Source organism: Eumetopias jubatus, unplaced genomic scaffold (assembly GCF_037043125.1).
Source record: "Eumetopias jubatus isolate StellerSeaLion01/CBP00866 unplaced genomic scaffold, mEumJub1_p1.0 scaffold_8, whole genome shotgun sequence".
Lineage (NCBI taxonomy): Eukaryota > Metazoa > Chordata > Mammalia > Carnivora > Otariidae > Eumetopias > Eumetopias jubatus.
The window spans coordinates 124,878,290-124,904,062 of NW_028274814.1; the positions used below are offsets into that span (position 1 = coordinate 124,878,290).

The 25,773-nt window shown below is 48.1% G+C and overlaps 1 protein-coding gene across 4 annotated transcripts in view; it reads left to right on the forward strand.

Annotated features, from left to right (window-relative positions):
• The first annotated feature begins 1,937 nt into the window (after nucleotides 1-1,937).
• CHST11 (carbohydrate sulfotransferase 11) overlaps nucleotides 1,938-25,773 on the forward strand; it is a 250,240-nt gene continuing 226,404 nt past the window's right edge. The window contains exon 1 of one of the 4 annotated variants that reach the window (XM_028121665.2): nucleotides 1,938-2,599. In XM_028121665.2, the coding sequence (XP_027977466.1) occupies nucleotides 2,482-2,599 (118 nt within the window). In that variant the 5' untranslated portion in view covers nucleotides 1,938-2,481. Of the gene's footprint in view, nucleotides 2,600-21,408; nucleotides 21,485-25,773 lie in introns of those variants that run through there. The other 3 variants (XM_028121666.2, XM_088025307.1, XM_088025308.1) reach the window with 3 other exon arrangements.

Sequence of the window (25,773 nt, forward strand, 5' to 3'; positions counted from 1 at the left end):
GAAATCAGGGAAGGCTTCTTGGAAGAGGTGGTAGTTTACCTATGAGAGCCTTACCCCTCACTGTATGTTTATTTGTTTGGGCCAATTCCTGACTGATGTGGGAAATACGAAAATGGATATTGGGCGTGGCTCACCACCTTCTCCACCATTTGGGCCAACTCAACCCTCCGTAACCCACCAGAAATTATACTTCTCAGCCCTGTGACTTCCCAGACTGCCTTATGGATGTCCAGACTTTTGTCCAGGTACAGTGTGGTCTCTTCTCTGGATGGTGAGAGCCCAGTTGGGTGAACCCTGCCTGCTCTGTAAAACCAGGAATTAAAACGAGAGCCTGACATTCTAGGCAAAGTGTTGCAAGTGCTCATCTAACCATGCTCTGTGCAAAGAATCCCTGCCTTGGTTGGGGTGGGTGGCCATGTGCTCAACTCCCATCCCCAATCTCCTGTGGGGAGAATCACTGAAGAATGGCTTTGTTCTGGGTTGTTCAGCTCTGCAGCCTTTAGCAAGCAACTCATTCACAAGTGAGTACAAATTAATACAGTACACACCAGTTACATAAATATTGTGCTGCAATTGATTGTCTTCTGTAATCAAAGGCAAGGCTGCTGACTTTGTTACTTCCCCTACCTTGCAACTCTGGGGTAAGGGAACTGAGGTGGTAGAAGTGGGTTTTGCTGCATGGGTCTGTTTGTGAGCTGTGTCTCATGTATTGAGAAGAGGGGTAAGAGCCCTTACATTCAGATTCAATGAGTATTTATCAAATGCCTATTATGTGAGAGGCACTGAAAGACCTATTATCTTAGTTCGTTATGAATTGAGTTAATAGTAGGAACAATTTGATAATATGACACAAAAGTTAGTCTTTACAATAACATTTTCCCCCCTGGTAGATATTCTTGTTGGACTTTAAATAATCCTTTAGGTTTTAAAAACCTGATGTAAACTTACTAAGGAAAATAAAAAGACATGGCAGCTCCTATCTCTTCGCTTACAGAAACCACAGAGGGCAGAAGAACAAGATCTTCAGTTCCGGGTGGTAGGTAAGTGGACTGTAGTAGCCGATTTTCGAAAGTTAGAACAGGGTAGGTGAGCCAGTGATCTCCTGCTATTTGCCTGCATCTGCTTTATTGATTGTTGAATCACTTCCATGCATGGCATTGGAAATTTTAAGTTACTTCCCACAATACAAGAAAGCAACGTCATCTTTCCATTTACCTGCCAACGCTAAGGCCGGCTGGGTTTTTCCATCAGTTGTTTGGATTCGGAGGACAGTGACTTCGTGGGGGCAACCTCTCACTTCCCCCCCTGCTGGGACTCGAGTGTATCTGGGAGAATTTGGACGGAGCTCTGCCCGTTGAGAAGCCAGAGTTTTAAAATCCTCAAGCAAGCCCCCTTTGCCTTGTCTACGGAGAGACTTTGCGTAAATGCCCGAGGAAGCTCCGTTGTCGCCTGACCCCTGCGGGTAGTGCAGTTTCCCTAACCTTGACCCGAAGTCAGCCGTTTTTAACTCCTTTCCAAAACATCGCACCAGCCTGGCTGTGGTTTGAAAGAAAAACGAAACCGCCCGTTTTGGGCGTCCGCAAAAGGGCACTCGCTCCCTGGGGGCTAGGAGCAACTTCTCGACCACCCGGCCCAGTGATCTGAGATGATCGCGGACCACCAGACCCCTTTCCGCTCCCGGTGCCCAACTCGCTCGCTGCCACTTCCCTCCACAAACGTCGGCAGGAGTGGGTGGCAGCACCGAGGCGATTTTATTCGCGTTTTTTCCCTCTGCGTTTTGTCATGGAAACGCTGACACAACCTCCAGACGGCGGCCGAGCCCGGCCGGGGACTGAGGGCTTTTGGGACCCTGCGGGAGCGCTGCGCGCACTCCGCACTCCCCGGGAAACAGCTGGACGCGACCAATTCCCGGGTAGGGGCGGGGGGAGCGCGACGCTCCGCCCCGGCGCTCGGGTCCCTCCCTCCTCCCGGCTCTCCGCGGGCGCCCTCCCCTCGCCGGGGGCTGCGAGTTGCATTTGGTAAAACCCAGCCCGGAATATATAGATCACTGGAGCGCAATGAAGTAGCCTTTGGAGAGGAGGGAGGGGGCCCGTCCGACAGCCCCAGCGGCCAGCGCAGCGGCGGCACCATCCGCGCTCGCACCCCAGCCGCCCGGCCCGCGAGGAGGCAGCGCGGCGGCCGCCGGCGGGAGCGGAGGCGGCGGCGGGGAGGCGGAGAGGAGCAGCAGGAGGAGCAGGGGCGCGCAGCCGGCGGGTCCACGCATCTCGGCACTTCCAGAGCAACTCCGGCGCCTTCCATACCCCTGCCCGGGGCTGGGGGCTCCGAGAGCGGCCGCGAAGCCCTCCCGATCGTCCCCCCACCCCGAGCCCTGCCCAGCCCTGCCCTGCGCCTCCCGGGCTCCGCTCCGCGCGGCAGGGTCCCGGCTCCTGCGCCCCGGGCGCGCCTCCCGGACACCCCGGTCCCCGCAGCCAGGACAAAGCCATGAAGCCGGCGCTGCTGGAAGTGATGAGGATGAACAGAATTTGCCGGATGGTGCTGGCCACTTGCTTGGGATCCTTTATCCTGGTCATCTTCTATTTCCAAAGTATGTTGCACCCAGGTAGGGGGCGCGTTAGCGTGGTTTTGTTGGATATTTTTTTTCCTCTCTCGCGCTCTCGCTCGCTCACTGGCGCCGGGTTTCTGCCTCTTCCAGCCTTACCTCTTCCCTCTCAGCCACCTCGGGGCTCCTTGCTGCCCGGTCTGCCCGGGTCGCCGAGTCGGGATGGAGAGGAGGAGGGAAGACGTACTCACCTTCCTCTTCTTCCTCCCGGTTCCAGGCTGGAGGATGAGAGCAAGGAGGGGCGGTAGTTTTTTTTTCCCCCCCTCTCCCTTTTTTCTTTGTGTCTCTTGTCTGTCTGTCTGCGAGGTAGCAGAGCAAGGTAGAGAGGTTGTGGGCAGCTCCTGGTGGTGGGGGACCGGTTTGAAGAGAATGCAACTCCCCGCTGATGCCGCGATCTGAGGATGAAAGAGGCGCCGGGAGCCTGCCGCCCTGCGCCCAGGCGCGCTGCCTTTTCCTGGGTGGGGGGCCCGGGGGCGAAGGCTCTGCGCCCCGGCGAGGTCGCCAGTCCCCGCCGCGAGCTGGGGAGCCCGAGGCTTAGGCTCCCACGTGTCCCGGGCTCGGCGCCGCGCAGAGGTGTGGGGAGAGGTTGGGTGCCCGGCGCTGCCCCTCCACCAGGCTAGGGAAGCGGCCGGGCGCCCGCTGATTGCCCCCGGGGTCTGGCTCCGCAGTGACCTTGCGGCTGGTGCCCTGGGGCCTGCTTCACCCTGCGCCCCCACCCCAACGGCTCTCCCGACCCTGCGCTGGTCACGGCCCCCGGGTCACGCCTTGACCACAGCAGTTTTAGAGGAAACTTTGGTCCGGTCCTGGGCTGACCGTCAGGTTGCTTCCCCCACTCCTGGGTTCCGAGCATCTGAAGTCCCCCAGAGGGCCCCGGGGCCTGTGGCAATGAGCCCCCTCCCCCGCAGCCCTCGGGAGCTTCTACAAGTTCCACATCTGAAACGTGGACTGGGGGAGGATTGAGGCTTGCCCCTTTCAAGGGGCGCTAAGGAAAGTTTGGGACCTGGGGAGGGAGGGGCGCCTTCGAGCGCGGCGGCCGGGCGTTCGCAGCTCGAGCCCCCAAGCCCAACAGGTAAAAAACCTTCCGAGGAGGCTTCGGGGAGACGCGGATCTCCCCGGGGAGCCGTGGTATCCCCACCCCACCTCACCCCCGGCAGGCCCCCGCTGGGCCACTTTGGCTCCGAAATCCATTTTTTTTACGCCTCCGAGTTGCCTTTCTCAGTATAGCCACAGCAATAATTTGCTTTTATAATTGCAAAGAGGGAGATGGAAGCACATTTCCTTCCAGGGAAATGGGGTTGGTGTTTTTCTTTTTGCCCCCCCCGCCCCGCGTTCTTCTTTCAGTGTGTATCTAACACTTTGAGCAGACGCAGCCCCGAATTCTTCTAGCCCGCGTTTGGGTGGGTGGCAGAGGGATAAAGCTGTTCTTTCCATCAATCATGCCGGGGCTGCTGGTGGGAGCTTCCTTGACAGCGCGGGGCCGGCCGGGCCACTGGGCTCCCGCTCCCCGCTCGGCCGGAGCAGTTGTTAAAGCGGCCACATGGCTAAGGATATGGTCTGACACTACCACACGGAACCTCAGGACATCCGAGCCAGCCTTGTAGAAGATGGCTTTTGTTTACAGCTGGGTATTTTTAGTTCCATGTCAGCAAACTGCAGCCGTGTTTGTCTCCTCACCCAAACCGGTGGTTGGGAAACTTCTAAGGCAATTTAAAAATGGACCTCGCTGATGTTCTGGGCGGTGTCTGTCGGTGGTTGCAGCGCGCTGGGCCAGACAGACAGAGGCATCCTGGAGGCCAGACCAGACTCCGCCCCAGAGACTGGGGGACTGGGTGGTGTGCAAGTACACTGGGCTCCACCAGTTTAAACAAAGGGCCGAATGGTTTGGTCTAGACTCTAGACATGTGTTTAGGTCACTTAAAATTTTGCCTGGATGGAACGTGCCAGGTAGCTCTTTGCAGAAATGCCTGGAACAGGGATGGATCTTAGACTCCATCCGGAATGCACTTGAATTTCACTGTACCTGTTAGTGGTCCAGGGAAATATAACTCTATATGTGACTATATATATATATATGTATGTATATATATATATATAAAACTATAAATTAACTGTAATACCACCGCTATCCATGCTTTTCATGTAGCCTGGGCTTTGCTTTTCTTGTCTGAGAATTAGGAAATAACTTTCTAACCAGAGACACTGGGAAGAAATTTCCAACTTGTAATTGGCACTTTGCTAAAATTTCCAGCCCTGGTTTACAACGTTGGCTTGAAAGTGGCACTGGACTTTTCTTCGGTCTAACCTTTGGGAATCAGGGACAGAACTTTCTCTAAGGGCATCCTGATAAGGATCCTCTGTCCTTGACCCTATGTTCTCAGCCTTTGCTTCCCTTCCTCCTGGCCTCATTGCCACCCAAGAAATAGCATTTGTTTATTATTTAAATAAAGTAATTTAATAATTTAAATAAAAATAATAAATTATTATTTATCTCTATGAGTATGCTCTTTTGACTACCCCCCCACCCTGTCCTTAGCAAGTACTACTTTCAATACCTTCTATTCAATACAGACCTGAAGATGGTTCAATCGAAAGGTCTTCCTTATTTTGAATTACATATGGTTCTGCGAAAACTTCATGCCAATGGTTCATTATAACACAGGGTGTAAAAATATGTTTTGAAATCAATATTAAACATTTCCTTTTCTATTTTTTCCATTTTATTCAACTTTACTGACATTAAACATCGCAGAGCTGATGCTCCATCTTTTCTACTGCTTTGAATTTCTTTAAAAGTGAGCTGATCTTTGCTTCTTCAATTTAGGTAATGGTGGGATGATCCTTTGGCCGGGCTCTGCAGTTTCAGTCTTTACAGATCACCCAGGGAGAGGCAGAAGGGACTGCAGCATGGCTTAGATTGTGTTGCTAAAAATTTGGAGCCCTCTGGCAGGAGTTTCACATACCTGTATCTGAAATAGAAAAATAGTATTCCAAAAGAAATGGATTCCTGGCTTCTTTGGTGGCTAGAGAACACCTGGAGTGTGAGAGGAGGGAGAGAAAGAAGAAAGGAGACGTGACGTGATGGGGAGGGCTGGCTGTTTCTCTCTCTCTCTCTCATTAGACAATGAGTCTAATCTGGGGCCCATTGTCTTTTGTACTTTTCTAATTCATAAACTGAAGCAATTCCTAAACTTGAGTAGCTGATCTTTCATTTGTTTGGAGCGTTCGGCAGAAGTGGGCCTTGTCAGGAAGGCAGCTTTCTTTAGATCTGTGACACTCTGATTTAATAGTTTTTGTTTAGATCATGGCTTTTTTTTTTTTTTTAACATTTTAGTTTTAAGTGATCTCTACACCCAGCGTGGGGCTTGGACTCACACCCCTGAGATCAAGAGTTGCATGGTCCACCGGCTGAACCAGTCAGGTGCCCCAGGATCAGGTTTTAGGTCCCATTCTAGTTCCGATGTTTTGCACAGTGCCTGACCCATAGTAGGCTCTCAGTAAAATATTTGCTGGATGAAAGCATGAAGTGGCTCAACCCTAGAAGACCCACTTCTCTGGTTTTTAGGAAAGTTGTCAAGCCTTGCCAAGAATGCCCTGTCAGTGAGTCTGGGTCTGTCTGGTGGAGACCGTTCCTTGCCTTCCTGGTCTCTGAGAGCCCCCGCCCCCGCAGACATGAATTTGGTTTAAGTCATCATGCACCAGACAGGAGCATTCCCCAAGGCCTAGATTTACTGCCCCGAGGTATGATGCAGCTGGGGGCACTGCTCTGTGTCCTGGGTACCAGGGAAGCTTGGCCTTGTTTAGCTACTGACTTGAAGAAACCCATCCCCAGGACGAAAACCTTTTGTGGGTGGGAGCTGCTCCTGAAGTTGGTGAGAAAGGAACTGCAATGCTATAGTGGTTTCTGCACACGTGTAGTCCCTCAGTGAGTGCATCCTCTAGAAGTGCATCCTGGACGGTTCGGCGTCTCACATACCTGCCCCGCATACCTGCCCTGGACGGCTGGGCTTTGATGGAGCTGTGTTGTGCAAGGCGAAGCTGAGAGGCCCCCAGGCTGCATTTGTGCCTAGTGTGTGAAGACAGATCCCCTCAACCTTCCTTTTGTGTCACTCCATAGGGTTGTGGTTTGGTTTGAAAGCTCGTGTTCAAAGAAGAGAAGCCTACGGAGGAGAAAGCCTTTCCTCTGTTTCTCATCTTTTTTCCTTTGCCGCGTATGTTTACTTTCACTGTTGCCTGGGATTTCTTTGCCTTGGTTGCATGTATTGAAAGCTTATACCCTTTATTTAAAGACTTCCTGGGTTACCCCTTTGTAGTTTTACTTGATTAGATGGAAAGCACAGTGCTTTTGTGTTATAATTTCAGTCTAATTATAAACAGAATATGTGCTCTTTTTAGAAAATTTAGGAAGTATAGAAGAGAAATAATCGTTTTTTATTCTGGCACCCAGAGGCAACAGGTGCTTTGTTCTATAAATTATAGAATATATAGATTAAAAAAATAGTTGAGACCACAGTATGAATTTTGTACCTGTTTTGATGTATTTTAGACAAATTCATCGTTATGGTGACTAGTTATTAAGTTTAAAGACAAAATTTAATTACAGCCTTTTTAATTTATAGACTTGCATATGCCTCTGCTGACCCCTCCCCTCCCCCTCTTTGTAGGATGTCAGTCCAATTTTTTTTCCTTTTTTGCTGCACATGTTTAATTTTATTTTTTAGTTTAACCTAATTAATTATTTTTTTTTTTTAAAGTAGGCTCCATGCCCAACACAGAGCTTGAACTCACAACCTGAGATCAAGACCAGAGATCAGGAGTCGGACGCTCAACCAACTTGAGTCACCCAGGCGCCCCTGCACACATTTAATTTTACATTAAAGAATCTTTTTGCTTAGACATGAAATGAGTTTGGAGTCAAAACAATTTGTAGGGGCTATCCTTAGGTCATCTATCTGAAACTTCCTTTGGAAAGACATCAGGAGGGTCTCAAATATGAGACTGTTATGGATCCCGAAAGTAGCATGAAATAACTGAAGGTTAGGACTTGTCCAGTATGGGGTCTCCCTTTGGTGGTTGAAATGTTTGCACCTCGGTGGGGCATTTTCCTAGCTGCGTTAAGGCGAGACTGATGCACTTAGGCAATTTCCTCCGACGGTTCTAGCCACTGCTCGTGAGTCCATGAGTCGTTGCTTTCGGGAATAAAAGTGGCGGTCAGGCACCAGGGGAAGGGTGGCTGGAGATTTCTGTGAGGTCTGGGCGGGGGGGATCCAGCCTGCAGCAGAGGTGGCTGTGGTTTATATTTATATGGTTGGAAAGTCATCTTGCTTATGACCAGCTCTATCGGCACAGCCATTTAAAAACAGGAAATCAAAAGCTTACAAGCACAGGCTCCACCCTTTCCCCCCCTCTTCAACCCACCAACTGGACAACCTCTTCTTGATCTGGGGAGGGTAGGTGAAAAAGGCCTCAGGAAGGTCATTGCCAACAGGCATGTGCGTTCAGATTCTTAGAAAAACCAAAAGTTGTTTTGCTTACTCGTTTGTTTTTTTTTTTCCTTTTTGGTTTCTCTTGGGTTTTGAGACCCCATCTTTATGACAAGTGAAGAGGAAGGCACATCTTGCTAGGAGGTCACTGAATAGTTTGATCTGTCAGTTAAAAATTCCTGGAGCCTGTAATTTGACACATCTCAGATCAAATATGATTGATCAAAATTTATGAGTCTGTCTCTGTCTCTCTTTCTCTTCTACTCTGCGCTAGGCACTAGGGATTGTCCTAGGCACTTGGGGAATCAACGTGGGTTTTTGCCCCCGGGGTACTTATGTTCTAGTGCAGAAGTAAAACAGATGGCTTGTCAGATGGTGTGAAGACAGAAAAACAAAGCAGGGGGAGATGGATGGGAGGCAGGGGTTGCAATTTAATATAGAGGTGATTAGGGACTGCCATTGGTAAGATGACCTTGGAGAGCAGAGACCTCAAGGAATGGAAGGAACCATCCATGCTTCCATCCCAGGAAGAATGTTCCAGACATAGAGCAGCCCAAGGCCTGTCCTTGAGGTGGGGCTGAGCAGGGCAAGCCACAGATTGTTCACAGCACAAGGCAGAGAGAGGGAGCAGCTAAAGAGTGTGGGGTGGAGAGAAATTTGGGATGGGAGGCCCTGGAGGGTCTGAGAGGAGTCTGGGGCAGGCTGGATGGGAAGTGAGGATGCTTCTTACTTGCAGCTTCGTGTTTATCTTTGGGCAGCTGGTCGTGCACTTTGGTAAAGTGGTCACCGTGGAGATGCCATTTCTTCTCACTCCGCCACCCCCAAACTAGACTACCACTCGGTAAGAGAGATTTACGAAAAATTTTAACAGAGCTTGTGTTGGGAAATTCTTCAACAAAATGTTCAGGATGCGATCCGTGGTCATTCACTATAGAGAAAAGAATACAGAATTTGTAGTCCAGAGACTGCCTTTCAGACCTTGGCTGTCTACTGTATCCATTCGACATCACTCAAGATGTTTTTGTTGAATGTTTATTAACAGTTAGGCTCTGTTCTGGGTGCTGGAGGCACTGCAGGAACACAAATAGACAAAAATCCGTGTCCTCATGGCACAATAAATAAATGCATGTTTAAAACATAGAGCATGTTTGGGGCACCTGGGAGGTTCAGTCAGTTAAGCGTCTGCTTTTGGCTCAGGTCATGATCCCAGGGTCCTGAGATGGAGCCCTACATTGTGCTCCCTGCTCAGCGGAGGTCTGCTTCTTCTTCTCCCTCTGTGCGCTCTCTCTCAAGTAAATAAATAAAATCTTAAAAAAACAAAACAAAACAGAGCATGTTTGATGATGACAGAACAATAAAGGAAGGAAGAAGGAGGTGAAATGGAAGCAGCCAGGGGACGGCAGTTTGGAGGAGGGTGCTCAGACAAGGTGTCTCTGAGAAGGGGGCTTTGAAGATACAGTTAAACGGGAACATACGGGAGATGAGCCGGGAAAATAATACAGGTGTTTATTGGGTATTATTTCTGAAGGTCAACATGGGCCAGGTGTTTAATATGTTATTTCTCAAAGGAATCTTACAAGGTTCACATGGTGATTATTACCATTTTATAAGGCAGGGACCAGGAGGCAGAGAGCATCTCACTTGTCTAAGGTCAGATGGAGAGGATTGAGGAACCACGGCTGTCTGACTTAAGAACTGTTGCCCAGGCCATCTGGTAAGGGCTCTCAGTTGGGGTCTCCCCCACTCCCCATGTTTGGAAATGTGTAGGGGATGCTCTTGATTGTGTCTGAGGATTGATGACATCAGTCTCATTGGCCAGGCCAGGGATGCTAGACAGCCTGCAAAGGATGGGATCTTTCCGCCCATCAGAGTCATCTTGCCCAAGTGCCAATAATGCTTCTCCTTGAGAACTAGCTCAAGACTCTCCAGGCTCAAACAGTATCTGGCATAGTACTGTCCACACCCCACCACTTGGGCAGGTGCCCGGAGATTGTAGCAACTTAATAATGGATTGAATGACTGACTGCGTTGGAAATCACGGCCTTAGAGATTTTGTCCCCTCTTTGCCAAGTGAAGGTAGCAATATTCCCTCTCCAATGTGGTGCTGGCGGGGAGGGTTAAGTGAAAAACGAGAAGGAAAAGTGCTTTGAAAATGGATACAGACAGAGCGCACACAGATTGTTGGAGTAAAGGCACTGTGGTTTCTCATCCTGAGATCCTAATCTTCGTGTTTACGACAGGGTTTATCTGTTTTCGTATGTGCGCCCTGTCACGTTTACTGGGAGGGTCCTGTGTCCAGACTGTTGTGTCTTCTTTCTGTCTGCACTAGCCTTCTGTCAGCTGTGCCGGCACACGCCCTCCCCCACTCCCCACCCTCATCCCCCGCCCCCCATGGCCGAAACTGAGCTCTGCCTCAGTGGTGCATTTTATTTATTTTATTTTATTTTATTTTAAAGATTTTATTGTTTATTTGAGAGAAAGAGAGAGAGAACGCGCAAACATGAGCAAGGGGGAGGGGCAGAGGGAGAAGGAGAAGCAGACTCTGCTGAGCAGGGAGCCCAACGCGGGGCTCTATCCCAGGACCCTGGGGCCATGACCCGAGCCCAAGGCAGACGCTTCACCGACCTTGAGCCACCCAGGCGCCCCTCGATGTCATTTCTGAAGCTGAACTCAGGAGGATGAAAAGTCGTTTCAGAAAAATAGCGGTTGCTCCGTGGTAGCCCTTCAGTGAGCAGCGGTTGGGTGGCTTGCGTGGCTCATGGCACAGGACAGAATTGATTGGCCTTTGTCACCACACTTGAACCTCCTGTGTGCAGAGGAGGCCCGTATGACTTCTTCCTGCCCGGGAGCCAGTCGCCCCACTCTTGGAGCCTGGGGGCGCTGCCTCTGTGGATGGCATTCATAGCCGGGGCAGAGGCCCGTTTGTGCCACAGTCCCCAGAGCAGGTACTGGGATTCACTTAGAAGGCTGTGATCCTGATCTGGGCGAGGCCAAGGTGTACTTGGTGCTCTTTGCTGGCCTAATGCTTACTTTCCTGGAGAGAGTCCTGCTGGGCTTGATCGCCAAGGAGGGAGTCCATCAGTGCTCAGAATTCTTTACATGCTGAAAAAGTCTCTCTTTTTAGGCACTGGACCCTCCTCCAGATGAACTTTCCACCTCACCTGTTAGAGACCAGTGGTTCTCAACTGGGGACCATTTTGCTCCCTTCTCTCCCCCACTGCAAGGAACCTTTGGCAATGTCTGGAGGAATCTGGTTGTCACACCTGGGAGGGGGTGTCCTACTAGTATCCAGTGGGGAGAAGCCAGAGATGCTGTTAAAACATATTCTGTGCCCTGGACAGCCTACCCGCCCTTCCCTGCCCCCCGCCCTCCGCCCACCACTGCTCCCCACCAACAAAGAATAATCCAGCCCAGAATAACAATAGCTGGGAAACCCTTATTTAGAGTCTATTATTTTTCTGATGCTTTTTAAAGAACACACGCACATACACTCACACAAAGAATAGTACAACCTTCCTCACTTACTGAGTACCTAGTATGTATTAGGCAGTGTGCCACCTGCTGTATTTGGATTAATGCATTTAATCCTCACAATCTTGTGAGGTGAGCATTTACCAGTACCATTGTACAGGTGAGGAAACTGAGGCTTAGAGGTGAAGGAGCTTGTCTGAGGTCACAGACCTGGAGAGTTAGAACAGAACCCCTGCCCAGGTCCGACTGACACCATAGACTATGTTATGCTCCGCGTACGTGCTGTTGCTTTCAGCTAATTAGGTCAGGAGGTAATTTGTTTAGAAGGGCCTTAGGCCCAGCTGTGGACTCCAAGTGGGACATTCACTGATAGCCTCTTCTCTTCTTACCCTGCACTCTATCCCTGGGTGAGCTTATCCCCTCTGGGGGCCAGTACTGTCATCTGCGTTCAGATGACACTTCTCACTTCAACGTGGATGTGTCCTGAGGTCAAGGTCCACTTCCTGTGTTGCCTCCTGTGTCCAATCTTCAACCAACCTTACGTGGTCCGAATAAGGGGATGGGTGTCCTTCCTTGGCACGCTGTGGTACTTTGTGAGCGCACACTTCTGTCATTACACGCTCTGGTGTGTTGGGTCATTAAGAGCAGCCGGGTCTTGTTTACCACAGTACCTCAACATCTAGGACAGAGCCTGGTACGTAGCAGTCGTCCTGGTCCCTGTTCAGGCTCTGTAAACTGGGTGGCTTATCAACAACTGGAATTGATTTCTCACGGTTCTGGAAGTTTCAGATCAGGGTGCCAGCATGATTGGGTGAGGGACCTCTTCCGGGGCACAGACTTCCTGGTGTAGTTCCACATGGCGGAGGGGGTGAAGGAGCTCCCTGGGGCCCCACCGTCATGAACTAATCCCCTCCAAGGGCCTCCCCTCCTAATATCATCACCTTGGGCATATGCTTCCAACATATGAATACTGGGTGGGGGGACACACATACATTGAGACCACAGCAATAGCCACTTGGTAAATATGAAAAGAATCGGAAGAGTGAACACATTGATGTTGACAGGCAACCAAGAAGAAAATCCCACTTCCTGGGGTGGCGAGCGTGGAATTGTCAGCCATCATCTTTGCCAATCAGTTTTTCAGTTTGATTCGGCAGTGACTGAGCTGGCACATCAGAGGGCAAAGAGTTAACTCCGTTAACACCATGGCTAGGTGTAGACCCAGCCAAAAAAACCGAACAGCTTTTGAAGGTGTGGTTGGTTGTTAGGTGCTCGTACCTGCGAGAGGAACCCGTATACCCCGAGAGGGGATCTGCTCGTTCACCCGGAGTAGGAGGGTCTGAAACAGGGCTGTCCTCGGGCCAGCAATGTCCAGCCAGGATGTACCATCGGCTGCGTGTGTCACTTTAAATTTTCCCGTAACCACATTGAAAAAAAGTAAAGAAATGAAAAAAAACACAGGTGAAATTAATATCTAAAATATCCACTTAACAGGCAGTGGATATTACAAATTGCTGAGATTTTACTTTTCTGTGCGAAGTCCTGGAACTCCAGTGTGTATGTTATGTTTACAACACATCTCGATTCGGACCAGCCACACTTCACGGGCTCTGCAGCCACACATTAGTGGCTACCCTATTGGATGGAGTCGCTCCGAAGTGTTAGAGAACTTTCTATGGATTAGGGCTTTTTGTTTGCTTCTCATTTATTTTGTTTGCCCCTTTCCCCTTAATTTAAGGCACGATTTATTTCCTGGGTCTAAGTTGAACCCTCTGGGAAGACTGTTGGCCATCTAGGACTGTAGGTGTTAAATAAGAGATGTTAGCTGTGTATATACGTGTCGCTCAAGTAATTTCCAGCCTCTGAACTATCTTCAGAGTCTTCTTGTCATCTGAAGCTCGACCCTCCTAATGAGACCCTAACAAACTCTGTAACGTAGAGAAACAGTTACCAACTCCATTTTCCAGATGAGGCAGTGGAAACTCAGAGGGGTTCAAGGAATTGCTTACGTGTGGTTTAAAATGATTCTAACACAAACGTTTGAGTGCAAAGACTGGCTCAAGGAACATTCATTCTGTGGGGGTGGACAGAAGACACATGATTAACCGTCTATGGGTCCAAATGTGGTTGGGGTTACAAAGAGAGACAAACTGCTAAGGACAGAACTGGGGATCCTCGATTTGGGGGGGTTGTTGAGGAGGACTTCACAGGAGAGGGGATGTTTGTTGGGCCCAGAAAGATGAGTAGAGAATTTCTAGGGACTATGGGAGAAAGAGAGGAAAGACATTCCAGGGGAGGGCACCTGCCAGAGCAAGGGTGAGGTGGGAAGGAGAGTGATGTCTTGGAACACAGGAGGCTCCGGGGGGAGAGAGGGGGTCAACAGTGGACCTGGAGGGCCCCGAATGCTCTCAGGTTTGAATTTTATTCTTGGGACCTGGGAGCCATGGAAGGTTGAAGGTCTCCTGTTTTTCAGATGATGAAATTTAAGCCCCATTTAATTAAACTCTCCTGTTTCATTTGAAGGGCAGAAGTTTTCAACTCACTTTCTCAAATGAACTGGGGCCAGTTTGCAACAGTTTCTATTATTATTGTTTAATGGGAGGTAGGAAGATTATTCATGCATGTCTAAAGTGCAAAGTAAGAAATAGCTAAAAGCACTCTGTGATGGGATTTAAAACTCCACTGTTTGCTTTGCTCGTGCCAAAATGATAGGCCACGGAGGTTAAGTTTCAGTCTCTCAGTTGCTAATGGTGCCCTGGGTTCACCCTCAGAGGCTCTGGAAGAAGTAAGTGGCAGGAGAAAGGAAAAGTGTGTAAATAGTCACAGGGAGAATTTCTTCCTCCAGTGTGAGCTCCCGGGTGTGTCTGGGGTCCAGCTGCAGCTGTGGGCTGTCCTGGAGAAGGGCAGTGCAGACTGGAGAACCAAGTCAGCTGCTTCCTCCTGGGAACCAAGGCCCAAAGGTCAGGCTTTTGGGGCCCCAAGGAGACTCGCCCTGTGGGCTGTGTGTGGGGTCTGATCTCATTGTCCCCCTGAGAGATTCTGCCCTATGTGATCTTCATATCAAAAGGCCCCCTCTTTTTACCACTCCACTCCTGGGCTGTGGGAGAGAGGACGGGTTAATTATAGAGCTCACACACAGCATAAAAAGGCATCCCTGGCTTTCAGAATCACTTGTGGGGGACATTGTGCTTGGTACAAAGCTGAGGGCCCCCTTCATTTTCTCCGCTAGACTGTAGTACTTGACAGCCATTGATAAATATCCTAGAGCTGGTTCCCACATAGGGGTTTGATCCCCTTTTTATACCCCCCTTGATCCCCCTTTTTCCCATTAAAACAACGCACAGAACTTTCCAAAAGGCTTCATTTTTTAAGAAAGTGAGATAATGGCGTAGATGCGCATCATTGTTTAAGGGGGCGTGCGGCCATGCGAAGGGCAGAGGTTTCTGGGTTTACGCTGGCAAACTTGTGTGGATTTAGGGATTAAGGATTGGAAGGTCTGATGAAGGCAGTGCTTATTATTGGAAGTCTGTGCAGAAGTACTGGAATGGATGAAAACGGAAGATTTAGATAGTGAAACCACTTAATGAGTCCAGGTTTTATGTGCGGAGGGCTTTCTGTATAATATTGCTGTTCAAAAATGGAAGTACAAGTTTGAAATCAGAAACCAAATGGGCAATCTTTTAGTCACTTGTGATAAAACGGCTTTTGTTGAGAAGGTGTGAGCCCTCGATGAAAGACAATTACGGGCTTAAAGATATTAACTAGTAGTGGTGGCTTTGCTCATTTTAGGATAATCCATTTAATTCAGGAGGCGAGTGGCTCAGGGCTTTTACCTGCAGGACTAGGGAGAGAGTTCTTGCAGTTACGCAGACTTTGTTTCCTGTGTCTGTAAAAAACAAATAGATTTTTAAAAATAGACACAGTCTGATAGTGCCTTCCTGCAAATGGGATTCAAGCTACGTAAAGGATGTTGTCATTGGAAGTCACAGCGATGTTCCTTTTTTATTTTCATGGGAAATAAATGAGGAGTGGCCCCAGGGCACCTAGTCTCAGCCCTGTAAACCTCTGTGGTCATTGCCGAGTGTTTGATCTGTGGTAAAACATGGATGACCTTGACTGGAGGAGGCTGTGCAGGGAAGTGGAAAGGGCCCTGGGTACGGGTCAGGACACTGGGGTTCTAATCCTGGTTTTTCTCCCCCCTTCTGGGGACCCTTTCATGTGTTACTGATAAATGAAAATATATGGAGACATTGGCAATTTTCAAACTACTCGGCCAAGCCCCAGATGACTTAAGGTCAAGGAGGGTTCTGGCAGAGTAGTTCCTTGCCTCTCCCTTTTATATTTTGGGGTTCTGAGTAAAATTTTGTTGGAAGAAAGTTTCAAGGCTAAAACCAACAAAGACTTTGCAGTTTACTTCTTAGACTATTTCTAAGACTATTTCTTCCAACTCAGATCTTGTTTATTAGTGGGTCTCAAAATTGATACACATTTATAGTTAGAGTTAAATCATCATTAAAATGATTGACTTTTTCTTTAAGTGGGGGGGAAGGGGCCGAGGGAGAGGGAGAAGCAGACTCCCCACTGAGCAGGGAGCCCGATGCGGGACTCAATCCCAGAACCTTGGGATCATGCCCTGAGCCGAAGGCAGACACTTAACCGACTGAGCCACCCAGGCATCCCTAAAATGAGTGACTTCATACGGTATGAACAAACTGACATCCATCTACCCTTCCATCCATCACTCAAACATTATTGGCCAAACATTTATCTGACTAAAGAGACAAATCTAAATAAGACTTAGTTCCTGTATTCAGATAGCTTGTAATTTAGCAAGTGGTGGCGGACCCATAATTGTTGGCTGTGGAGCTTTGTCATAATGGCTATAGGCGGCTAGAAAAAAAGGAGTAATTAGTTTAGGGGAGGTCAGGGAACTTCACAGAGGAGGAACGTTGGAGCTGGACTCCAGGTATTCATCAAGTTATTCAACAAGCATTTACTGAATGCCTACTGTGTGTGCCAGGACCATTTCAAGTGCTAGGGAAGCAGCAGGGGACAATCACAGACAGTGATCCCTGTCTTAATGGAGCTGACGTTGGTATACAATTTATCAAGTGACAGGGTTGGCAACCCCACTGGCTCTGTTCTACCCTTGTCCCCTCCCCTGCCATGCAATGTCAGAGTAAAGCAGTGTTTATATATATATAAGCATGTATAATATATAATATAATGTATATATATGTATAATGTATAATATAATGTATATATAACATAAGTATAACATAATATAATGTATATATAATATGTACACCTATATAATTCTGACTATCAATTTAATTCAGGTGTATTATAGAGAATTTTGAAAAAACAGATCCACTTCTAAAAAAGTCATCCCTGATCCCCGCCACCTAGGAAGGATCTCTGTTAACCTCGAGTTTGTTTTTCTGTGCACACACATATATTTACAAAGATGAAAGCCTTGTGTGTGTAGTATAGCGTATCTGCTTTTACCATTTAGTACTGAATCATGGGTATTTTCTCATGTGATCCAATTTTCTTTGAAAACACCATAATATTTCATCATGGATGTCATAATATTCTATCATATGGATATGTCATCATATAGATAGAATTTAGTCATTCTCCTTTGTTGAACATTTTCGAGAAAGATTTTCCCTTTTTAAAAATTGCCATGATATACCTCTTTGTACATAAATTTTTATCTGAGTTTCTTAATGTTCCTTTGAAATAAATGTTCAGAATGGGAATGCACAGGTCATAAATTTGTGAAGGCTCTTGATAAGCATAGCCAAATTGTTTCCTAGACGGTTGTGTCCATTTATGCTCCAACCAGCTGCGTATGAAATAGTTGGTCTTACTGATTGCAGCCAGTTTGATGTAGCTGTCAGCCAGATGCCCAACAGAGCCTCCCTCAGACTCAGCATGGATGCCCTCCCTTCATTTTTGGTCCACACTAGGTGACAGGCTTCAGGAGAGCACAGACTGTGTCCCCGGTGCCTCTCCTGTCGCAGACGTGCTATAAAATAGATGTTTGTTGAGTACGTGCTTGCACGTACTGAGTCAGTGAGCCAAGAAGCGCAGGGCGAAGTTCCACTGGACAGCTGGGAAGAGACTAGAACTTCCTTCATTGTCCCAAAGTACCTTGGCAGTAGACTTTCAGGGAAAGGGAAACTCATTAGTAGGCCAGCGCTGGTCTGAAAGCCACCTCCACAATCTCAGTGCGTGTCTACGAGGCCATTGGATCATCCTCAGGGTTGAAGTTCAATTAAAAGATCCATCTTAGCTGCTTCCTTGCTTTGTGCCTTGTTTCACTTGTGTTAAACGCTTTAGTCTTCTCAACTGCCTGGTGAGGGAAGCTCCGTCGGCATCCTCGTTTTTAGGTGGGGGACAGACATGTTTTGTAATTGATTTAAGGTAACATAGCGCTGTGGTCTAAATTTTTGTTCTCCCTCTCCCTGCCAAATTCATATATTGAAATCCTAAGGCCTAGAGGTGATGGTGTTGAGTTGGGAACTTTGGCGGCGCCTGGGTGGCTCAGTCAGTTAAGCGTCTGACTGTTGGTTTCAGCTCAGGTCATGATCTCAGGGTCATGAGATTGAGCCCCGCGTCGAGCTTCACAGTCAGCGTGGAGTCTTCTTGAGATTCTCCTGCCTCTCCCTCTCCCTCTGCTCCTCCCCACACTTGAGTTCTCTCTCTCTCTCTCAAAATAAATAAATAAACTCTTAAAAAAAAAAAAAGAGCTGGGAACATGGTAGGTACTTGGGTCATGAGGGTGGAGCCCTCAGGAATGAGATTAGTGCCTTCATAAAAGAGGCTCCAGAGAGATCTCTTGCCCCTTGCAGCATGTGAGGACTGAGAGAGAAGGTGCCAGATGTGAGCCTCACCTGAGCATGCCGGCACCCTGATCTTGGGCTTCTAGACTCCAGAACTGTGAGAAATACATTTCTCTTGTTTATAGGCTACCCATTCTCTGCTGTTCTGTTACAGTAGCCCGAGTGGACAGAGACACGTAGCTGCTAAGTGCTAGAGCTGGGATCCCGGGTCTGTCAGACTTCAAATGCTCTACTGAGAACTTATGTCTTTTTTTCTTTTTAAAGTTTATTTACTTATTTAAGTAATCTCTGCACCCAGTGTGGGGCTCAAAATCATGACCCCAAGATCAAGATGTTCTTCCGACTGAGCCAGCCAGGCACCCCTACTGAGAACTTACTTCTGTTTGCCAACCATGGGGTTAGTGTCTGTGTGCAAACCTCTTTTCTGTGATTGAGGAGGAAAGATGTATAGCGGGATGTTCCCTGTGTGGGAAGGAAAACGGACAACTGCTCTACAGTTGACATAATAATAGCTCTAGGAGGCATATTGTGTACCCGATGGTCCTCAGCTAATGGAGGAAGGAATTCAGATGGGAGGGAGTTCGTTCAACACTGTGGCACCGTGGAGTGATTCTTTAGTGCCTTGTACCCCGAAGGGTCGTGGTCAGCGGTGGTCTGAGAATGAAGCCTCTCTGGGCAGCTGAATCTTGGTGATGCTCTCAGGTTTGGGGGACAGACTCCCCTAAACAGGAAGCAGGGGCGTAGGGGGAGAGAAAAACACAACCAAATCCAGCTGATGACTGTGTCTTTCCTTTTGCGAAAGTAAAAGACGTTGCTGATGGTTATGTGCACACGTGCGCACACACACACACACACACGCACACGGGGCAGATGGGGCTTCCCATGTGACATCTCTCTTGCCTGTGCCTCCAGAGGGGAATCCGCCTTGATGGGTTTAATTTAGTCATTCTCTTGAACATTTTAAAACAAGATTTTCCCTTTAAAAAAATGCTATAATTAACATTTTTAAAGTTAAAAAAAATTATTTAAGTAATGTCTGCATGCCATGCGGGACTCGAACTCACGACCCCGAGATCAAGAGTCACATGCTCCTCCACCTGAGCCAGCCGGGCGCCCCTATAATTAACATTTTTATACATAAGTCTTTGAGTTCTATAGTATATCTTTGAAATAAGAATGGTAAGTCACTTATTCTTGGTATTGGAGTTAAGACTGGGTGAAACCACTCTAATGGCAGCATCAAGGGATGGCTTAGGGGAAACATTAACCCCCCACAATTTCCACCAGCCCACACCTAATCACCCCAAAACACACATGAAGGACAAATGCACTGTTTGCAGATGCAGTGCCTCCTGCCTCTTCCACCAGGGAGACTCCCCTAAGCCTTTTTCTGTCAGAATTCTGGGGCGCCTGGGTGGTTCAGTCAGTTAAGCGTCTGTCTTCAGCTCAGGTCATGATCCCAGGGTCCTGGGATCGAGTTCTGCATCGGGCTCCCTGCTCAGTGGGGAGTCTGCTTCTCCCTCTCTCTCTTGTGCTTTCTCTTGTGCTCTCTCTCTCAAATAAATACATAAAATCTGAAAAAAAAAAAAGAATTCGAGTCCTCACTGTCACTCCCCCCTTTTGTCTTTTTGCACACTCTTATTTCCTATCAACTTTGCGCTGTGGGAGAAGAGGGTGAGGGGAAGTGAGAATAGCTCTAAAATAGCTGGCTGGTAGGTTTCCTGTTAAATAGGATGTGGTCAATTAACCTTGGTTATCTGTGTCTAGTTCAGACACTCCTGCTAACCTGTAAGCACACGGAGGGCCCTGGAACATGGCGATCCCTGCCTACGGCTGAAAACAGTTATCGGAGGCACTGGGACCCAGTAACCACCTTGAGAATAGCCATTGTGACTTAGTCCTTTGGGAAGTAAAGGTGATGCTACCTGTAGCCATCAGCAATGGCAGGGAATTTCAAGAGTGCCAGGTGGCTGGAACCATCTAGTTTCTGGTCATTTTGGAGCTGTTGATATCATTTGGTTCTTAATGCCCTGTGGGAGAGGCCATGAACTGGTTCCTCCATTCTAGGAGGTGATTAGAGGGATGTCTTTTTTTTTTTTTTAAGATTTTTATCTTTAAGTAATCTCTCCACCCAACGTGGGGCTTGAACTTAAAACCTTGAGATGAAGAGTTGCATGCTTTCCTGACTGAGCCAGTCAGATGCCCCTAGAGAGGTGGTTTTTAAAACTGGAAATGACAACATGGAAGGAAACTTTAAAATAGTGCCTGGCAGTGAGGAATATTCAAGAGTGGGCCTTCTCGGAAAAATTACCTGTTTTTACTTGGCATTTCCAAACTTACCTCAAATACCTTTCTTAGGGAGCTTAAGATATTGGTTGGTCAGGAGACTTTCAGATGTAGGTCTCCCTCTCCCTGACCCTGTTCACACTGGTTTAAGCAAAAAAAGGACCATTTTTTTCTGGGCACAGAGAATTGAAAAAGTGTGGCAGGGTACAGGCACTCTAGCATCAGGTCTAATGCCCTGTCTCTCTCCTCTTGGTGGCAAGATGGCTGCCAACATTTCCAGCCACCATCCCGTCCTCTCAGCAATCCCGATAAAAAGACAGAGTACTTCTCATTCACAGCAGTTTCCGTAAAAGTCCTATACTGTAAACTCTATGAGGACAGGGATTTTTATATTTTGTTTACTGTCCTTTCCCCAACTCTTAGAACAGTGCCTGGCTTATAGTAAGTGTTCAATAAATATGTGTTGAATGAATGAATGAATGAATATCATTGGTGTGGCTGGGGTCACATGCCCAGTCGAAGAGTTGAGCTGAGAGTCGGGGAGAATGGGGAGAGAATGGTTTCCAAAGAAAACTGGGGGTGCTGTTGTTTAAGATGGGGCACTGAATGTTGGTCAGAAACCACAGTGTTTGTATTGAGCTGTACCAATGACATCAAACCCGTGTTGAGAGTGTTGGGAGGAGCCACCTCGCAAAACCAAAATGACAAGTGATACCAGCTTAATCACTTGGCCAGCAGGAATTCTAGCCAGCTTGTGGAATCCTAGAAGTTCACAGTGCCTTGACTGAAGAGCTCAGGTAAGAGTGTCTAGGACTTATCTTGTGACTAAAGTAAGAGGTTTAGAATTGGCTTTGGAAACTATTTTGGAAAATAAGATAGCATCTGGGCATGCTCCAGTGTGGCCTTGGTGATGTGGTCTCCATGTGGCATCATGGCTGCTTGTGGTCCAGGGTCACCATGGGCTGTTGAAGGCTGTTCTTTTTTTTTCAGAAGAATAACCAAGGCAAGAGGTGAAAAATCTATAATTGGATTAAAAAGACACCTTGCACTCTTAGAGTAGGCAGTATTCTTTGGAATTTTATTTTTGCTACTTGGAAAACCAATTTTGATTAAAGTGGTGACATGAATTTTTGAGTCCATTTACCTCCTGTTTTAGGAAGACACAAGTACTGTTGTGGCCCAAACAAGCCGGTAGTGCCTATTTTCCTTGGGTCACCAGTTCTGGGTGGATGCAGCGATTCCGTGGTGCTGGAGGCTCACACGCCTTCCATCTTGTTGCATCACTCTACCGAAGGTTGTATCTTCATCCACTTTTTGAAAATGACTCACCTCCATGTCTGCATCCTGCCAGTGGGAAGAGGGAGAGAGGTGCGGTGGAGGGTGTGCCCTTGCGCCCATTACTTCTGCTTATGTCTCATTGAGTCACAGCCATTGCTGTCTGCAAGGAAGGCTGGGCGAGGTAGTCTTTATTCTGTGCGGTCACGTGCTCTGTTAATATTTTGGTCTTTTAGCTCTAAAGAGAGCTAGAGAATGGATATTGGGGGTTAACCACTCGTTCTGCTACATTAGGGTTCTATACTTCAGATGGTTATCTGTCCAGTCCTTGTTGAATGCAAGTATATTTCATGAACCTCTGCTTGGTCAGTGGACTGGGTTGGATGGTGTTGCTCCAAAATTCATGTCCTTCCTGGAACCTCAGAATATGACCCTATTTGGAAATAGGGTCGGTGCAGATGTAATTAATTAAGATGAGGTCATATTGGAGTGGGGGGGTTGCTTAGGGACTGGTGTCCTTTTAAGAGAACAGAGGAGGAAGGCCACGTGACAAGGGAGGCAGAGACTAGAGAGATGCAGCCACAAGCCAAGAACCCCAGGAACCATCAGAGTCGGGTAGAAGCAAGGACGGATTTTCCCCCAGAGGCCTTGGAGGGAGCACAGCTCTGCGGACACCTTGAGTTTGGACTTCCAGCCTCCAGAATTGGGAGGGAGTAAGTTTCTGTTGTTTTAAGCCCACTGAGTTTGTGGTACTTTGTTACAGCAGCCCTGGGAAACAAACAGAGTCAGGAAGAACACATTTCTTGCCAGTGGGAATTGTTCCCAGCTGGAATCGGTGGGTCTGGCTTCTCAGCCCTGCCCTATGAGTAGGTTCAACACACAGAGGTCGCTGTCTGGGGACACTGTAGGTGGTCAGTGATACACACCTGTCATTCTTCTCAGTGTAGTGGACGATCAGACATTAAACGAGTATGAAACAGGTACGTATTTAATAACAGGTGAGGTAAGTCATTCGAAAGAGGACAGGATGTTGAGAGGCTGTGGTAAGGAAACCAAATTGGTACTGGTGACCGGGGTGTGGTGGTGCTCATAGAAGGCTTTCTTTCTCTAAGACATGGGTGAGTGGGAGTTAGGAAAAGGATGGGGAAGGAGTGGGGGCCACTTTTGGGGGGAAACGGCCTGATGTCGGGAGCTCACAAACATGGGTGCTCTCTGGGGAATTAAATTCTCAGGCCCCACCCCAGATGGTCTCCATCAGGGATTCAGGGAGGGAGCTCTTGCAGGCTGTGGGGGTCCAGAAATGTGTGTTTCTTTTAAACCTGCCCTTGGAAATTTTTTGCGGGGACTCCTGCAGTAGGGCAGTGAGTCTCAAACATTCATGGGCTTCTTGAATCGCCTGGAGAGCTTGCTCAAGATGCAGATGTGGGGTTGGATTCAGCAGGTTTCAGGTGGGACTCCATTTGGCGGACAGATCCCCCAGGTGATTCTGATTCAGGGCTCCATGACCTCATTTTGAGAAACACATCTCTGGCAGATTGGGTAGCTCTGCAAAATTGACCTCCGCAATGGTAGGTAATTCCAGTGGAGAATACAAGGGGTCACCTAAAGGGACATTTGTATCTGATCTGATCTTAGAAAGCTGCTTAGGGGGCGGGTCACAAGGGCAGCATGGGGCCCAGACTCAGCAGCAGCAGGAGGCCTGGGCCGGCAGGTCCCAAGAAGGGCCCACGGTCATTGGGAGCTCCACCGATCCTGGCCCCCACCTCATCCCAGAAGGTGAAGCCTGACATCGAACAGCCAGCCCTGACTTCAGAGTTCTGTGCGGTGACAGCTGTACAGTGCATCAGTTTAGACTTTCCTTGCAAAAAGAGGACAGATTTGGGCACCTCTTCATGTTCCCATCCATTGTCGGAGCTGGGAGGTGGGTGGTGGTGGTGGGGGAGCCTTACATTCAGACCCAAAGCATCTTTAATGTTCGGTAGCCACAGTGCTTTCATGATCGGTGGGGCTCATCGTGAGCGCTTGAGCTGAAAATGGGAACAGTGGAAAAATGAAAAGACCTCTGACCGCAGACTTCCTGCTGGTCCGCCTTCCTCCTCCACTCTGAGTGCAACACTCAACACACCATTTTTAGGTGGCAGGGCGATCTGAGGTGAAGAGCCTTGGCACAGCCTGACTTGGTTTGGAGCTGGAGTGTAAATCATCACACAGCTCTGTGTATGAGTGCCTGTGCATCCGCGCATGCATGCATGGTGCGTTTGTGTGTGCGTGTTTCTCTCCCGACATCCTTCTCTGCTGGGCTGTGAGTTTCATTTCGTTGTGTTACTTTCTGCACATGATGCTGCTAGTCATTCCTGCTCAACCTTTAGATTTTCGTCTTTAGGGAAAATATGATCAGTATTAGTCTGTATTCTCGAGCAGATGTAATTGAGTCACACACTGTCTTCCTGCCTCCCTTTGCATCTATGGGAAAAAAGTTTTAAAGTCAGCATGGATTTTTCTTAATAATATGGAAATGAATATTAGCTGAGGACCACTCTGTGGCTACTGGCTGTTGGGTCGGGAGCCTGAGAACGGCCCGCGGTGCGTCTGGCTCTTGAAAATGATGACTTCAGCTTTTTGGGGGTCTGGCTTTGTGCCTCTTGGCTGTTGCCTGTTGCTGGGCTGGACTGTGGGGTTAATTAGCCCGAGCTTAATCCTGGGCCTCAGGGCCCATGTGAGCGTGAGCGTTTGAGAGAGCCAGCCCAGGGTTCATGAGCTGTGTGTTCTGGTTCATTCCTCTGGATGCAGACACTGTCTGGAGGGTGTGTTCCTGGAACTTCTCTGTCAGGCCTCACTGTGGTGCCTATTTATAATGAACACCCATGAAAGGCCCCAATTGCCAGGGCCGTTTCCTAGGATAAACCAAAGCATGAAACCACGGAGTGTAGAGTTGGAAAGGGCCCGAAGCAAATCGGAGGGAAGAGTTCTCCTCCTGAGGACTAGGGAGACCCCAGCTTGAGGCCCCACTACACTCCCAATTTGCAGCCGAAATGGTATTTCTGATGAGGGAGCGTGTTTTAAAAGCACTGGGGTCTTGCTAGTTTCCATTTTTGTCATACAAATACATGATAGTCCAATTTAGCAATCCCATAGCGCTAGGTTTTTATGAAGAGGCATAGCTGGATACAGTTACAAATAAGCAACAGCAAGCCACATTGCTGGTGTGAGATATTTTAGTGTCTCACCTTGCTTTTGTTGAATCCATTGGTAGACACAGTCGCCCCCCCCCCCCGAATAAATGAAGAACCCAGCCTTGGATGAGTTTAGGTTCCGTCTGCTTAAAAATAGCCTTCTCCCCACCCCATGACTCTGTCAGAAATTCTGGCTTACAACGACCCTGTTGTTAGCAATAATCACTAGACTAATAACAGTGGCGCCTCTTCATGAGTGCCTGCCACCTGCTATACAGGGTGCTGAGGAATAATAGCTTGTTTAAGCAACAGCTTTGGAGCGGTTCTCATTGTCCCTAATTTACAGAAGAGGGAGTTGAACTTGGAGAGGCAGCCGAATGTCTTTCAAGGTCACCCGTTGAACAGAGATTTCCAGCTCCTTCAGGTTAAGAACACTGTTAAGAGGCACAGGCAACAATATTCAACAACAACAACAAAAAGTAAGAAGTAAATCTAAGAAGTGGGAGGTTGGGTTATGGATCGTTTTATTATTTGTATATATTCTTTGCATGTTTAAAATGCTGTTTAGAGTTTAGACATGTTATCTGACAACTTAATTTTTTATGTGGATGATTTTTTTTTTTTATTAAGCCAGCTAG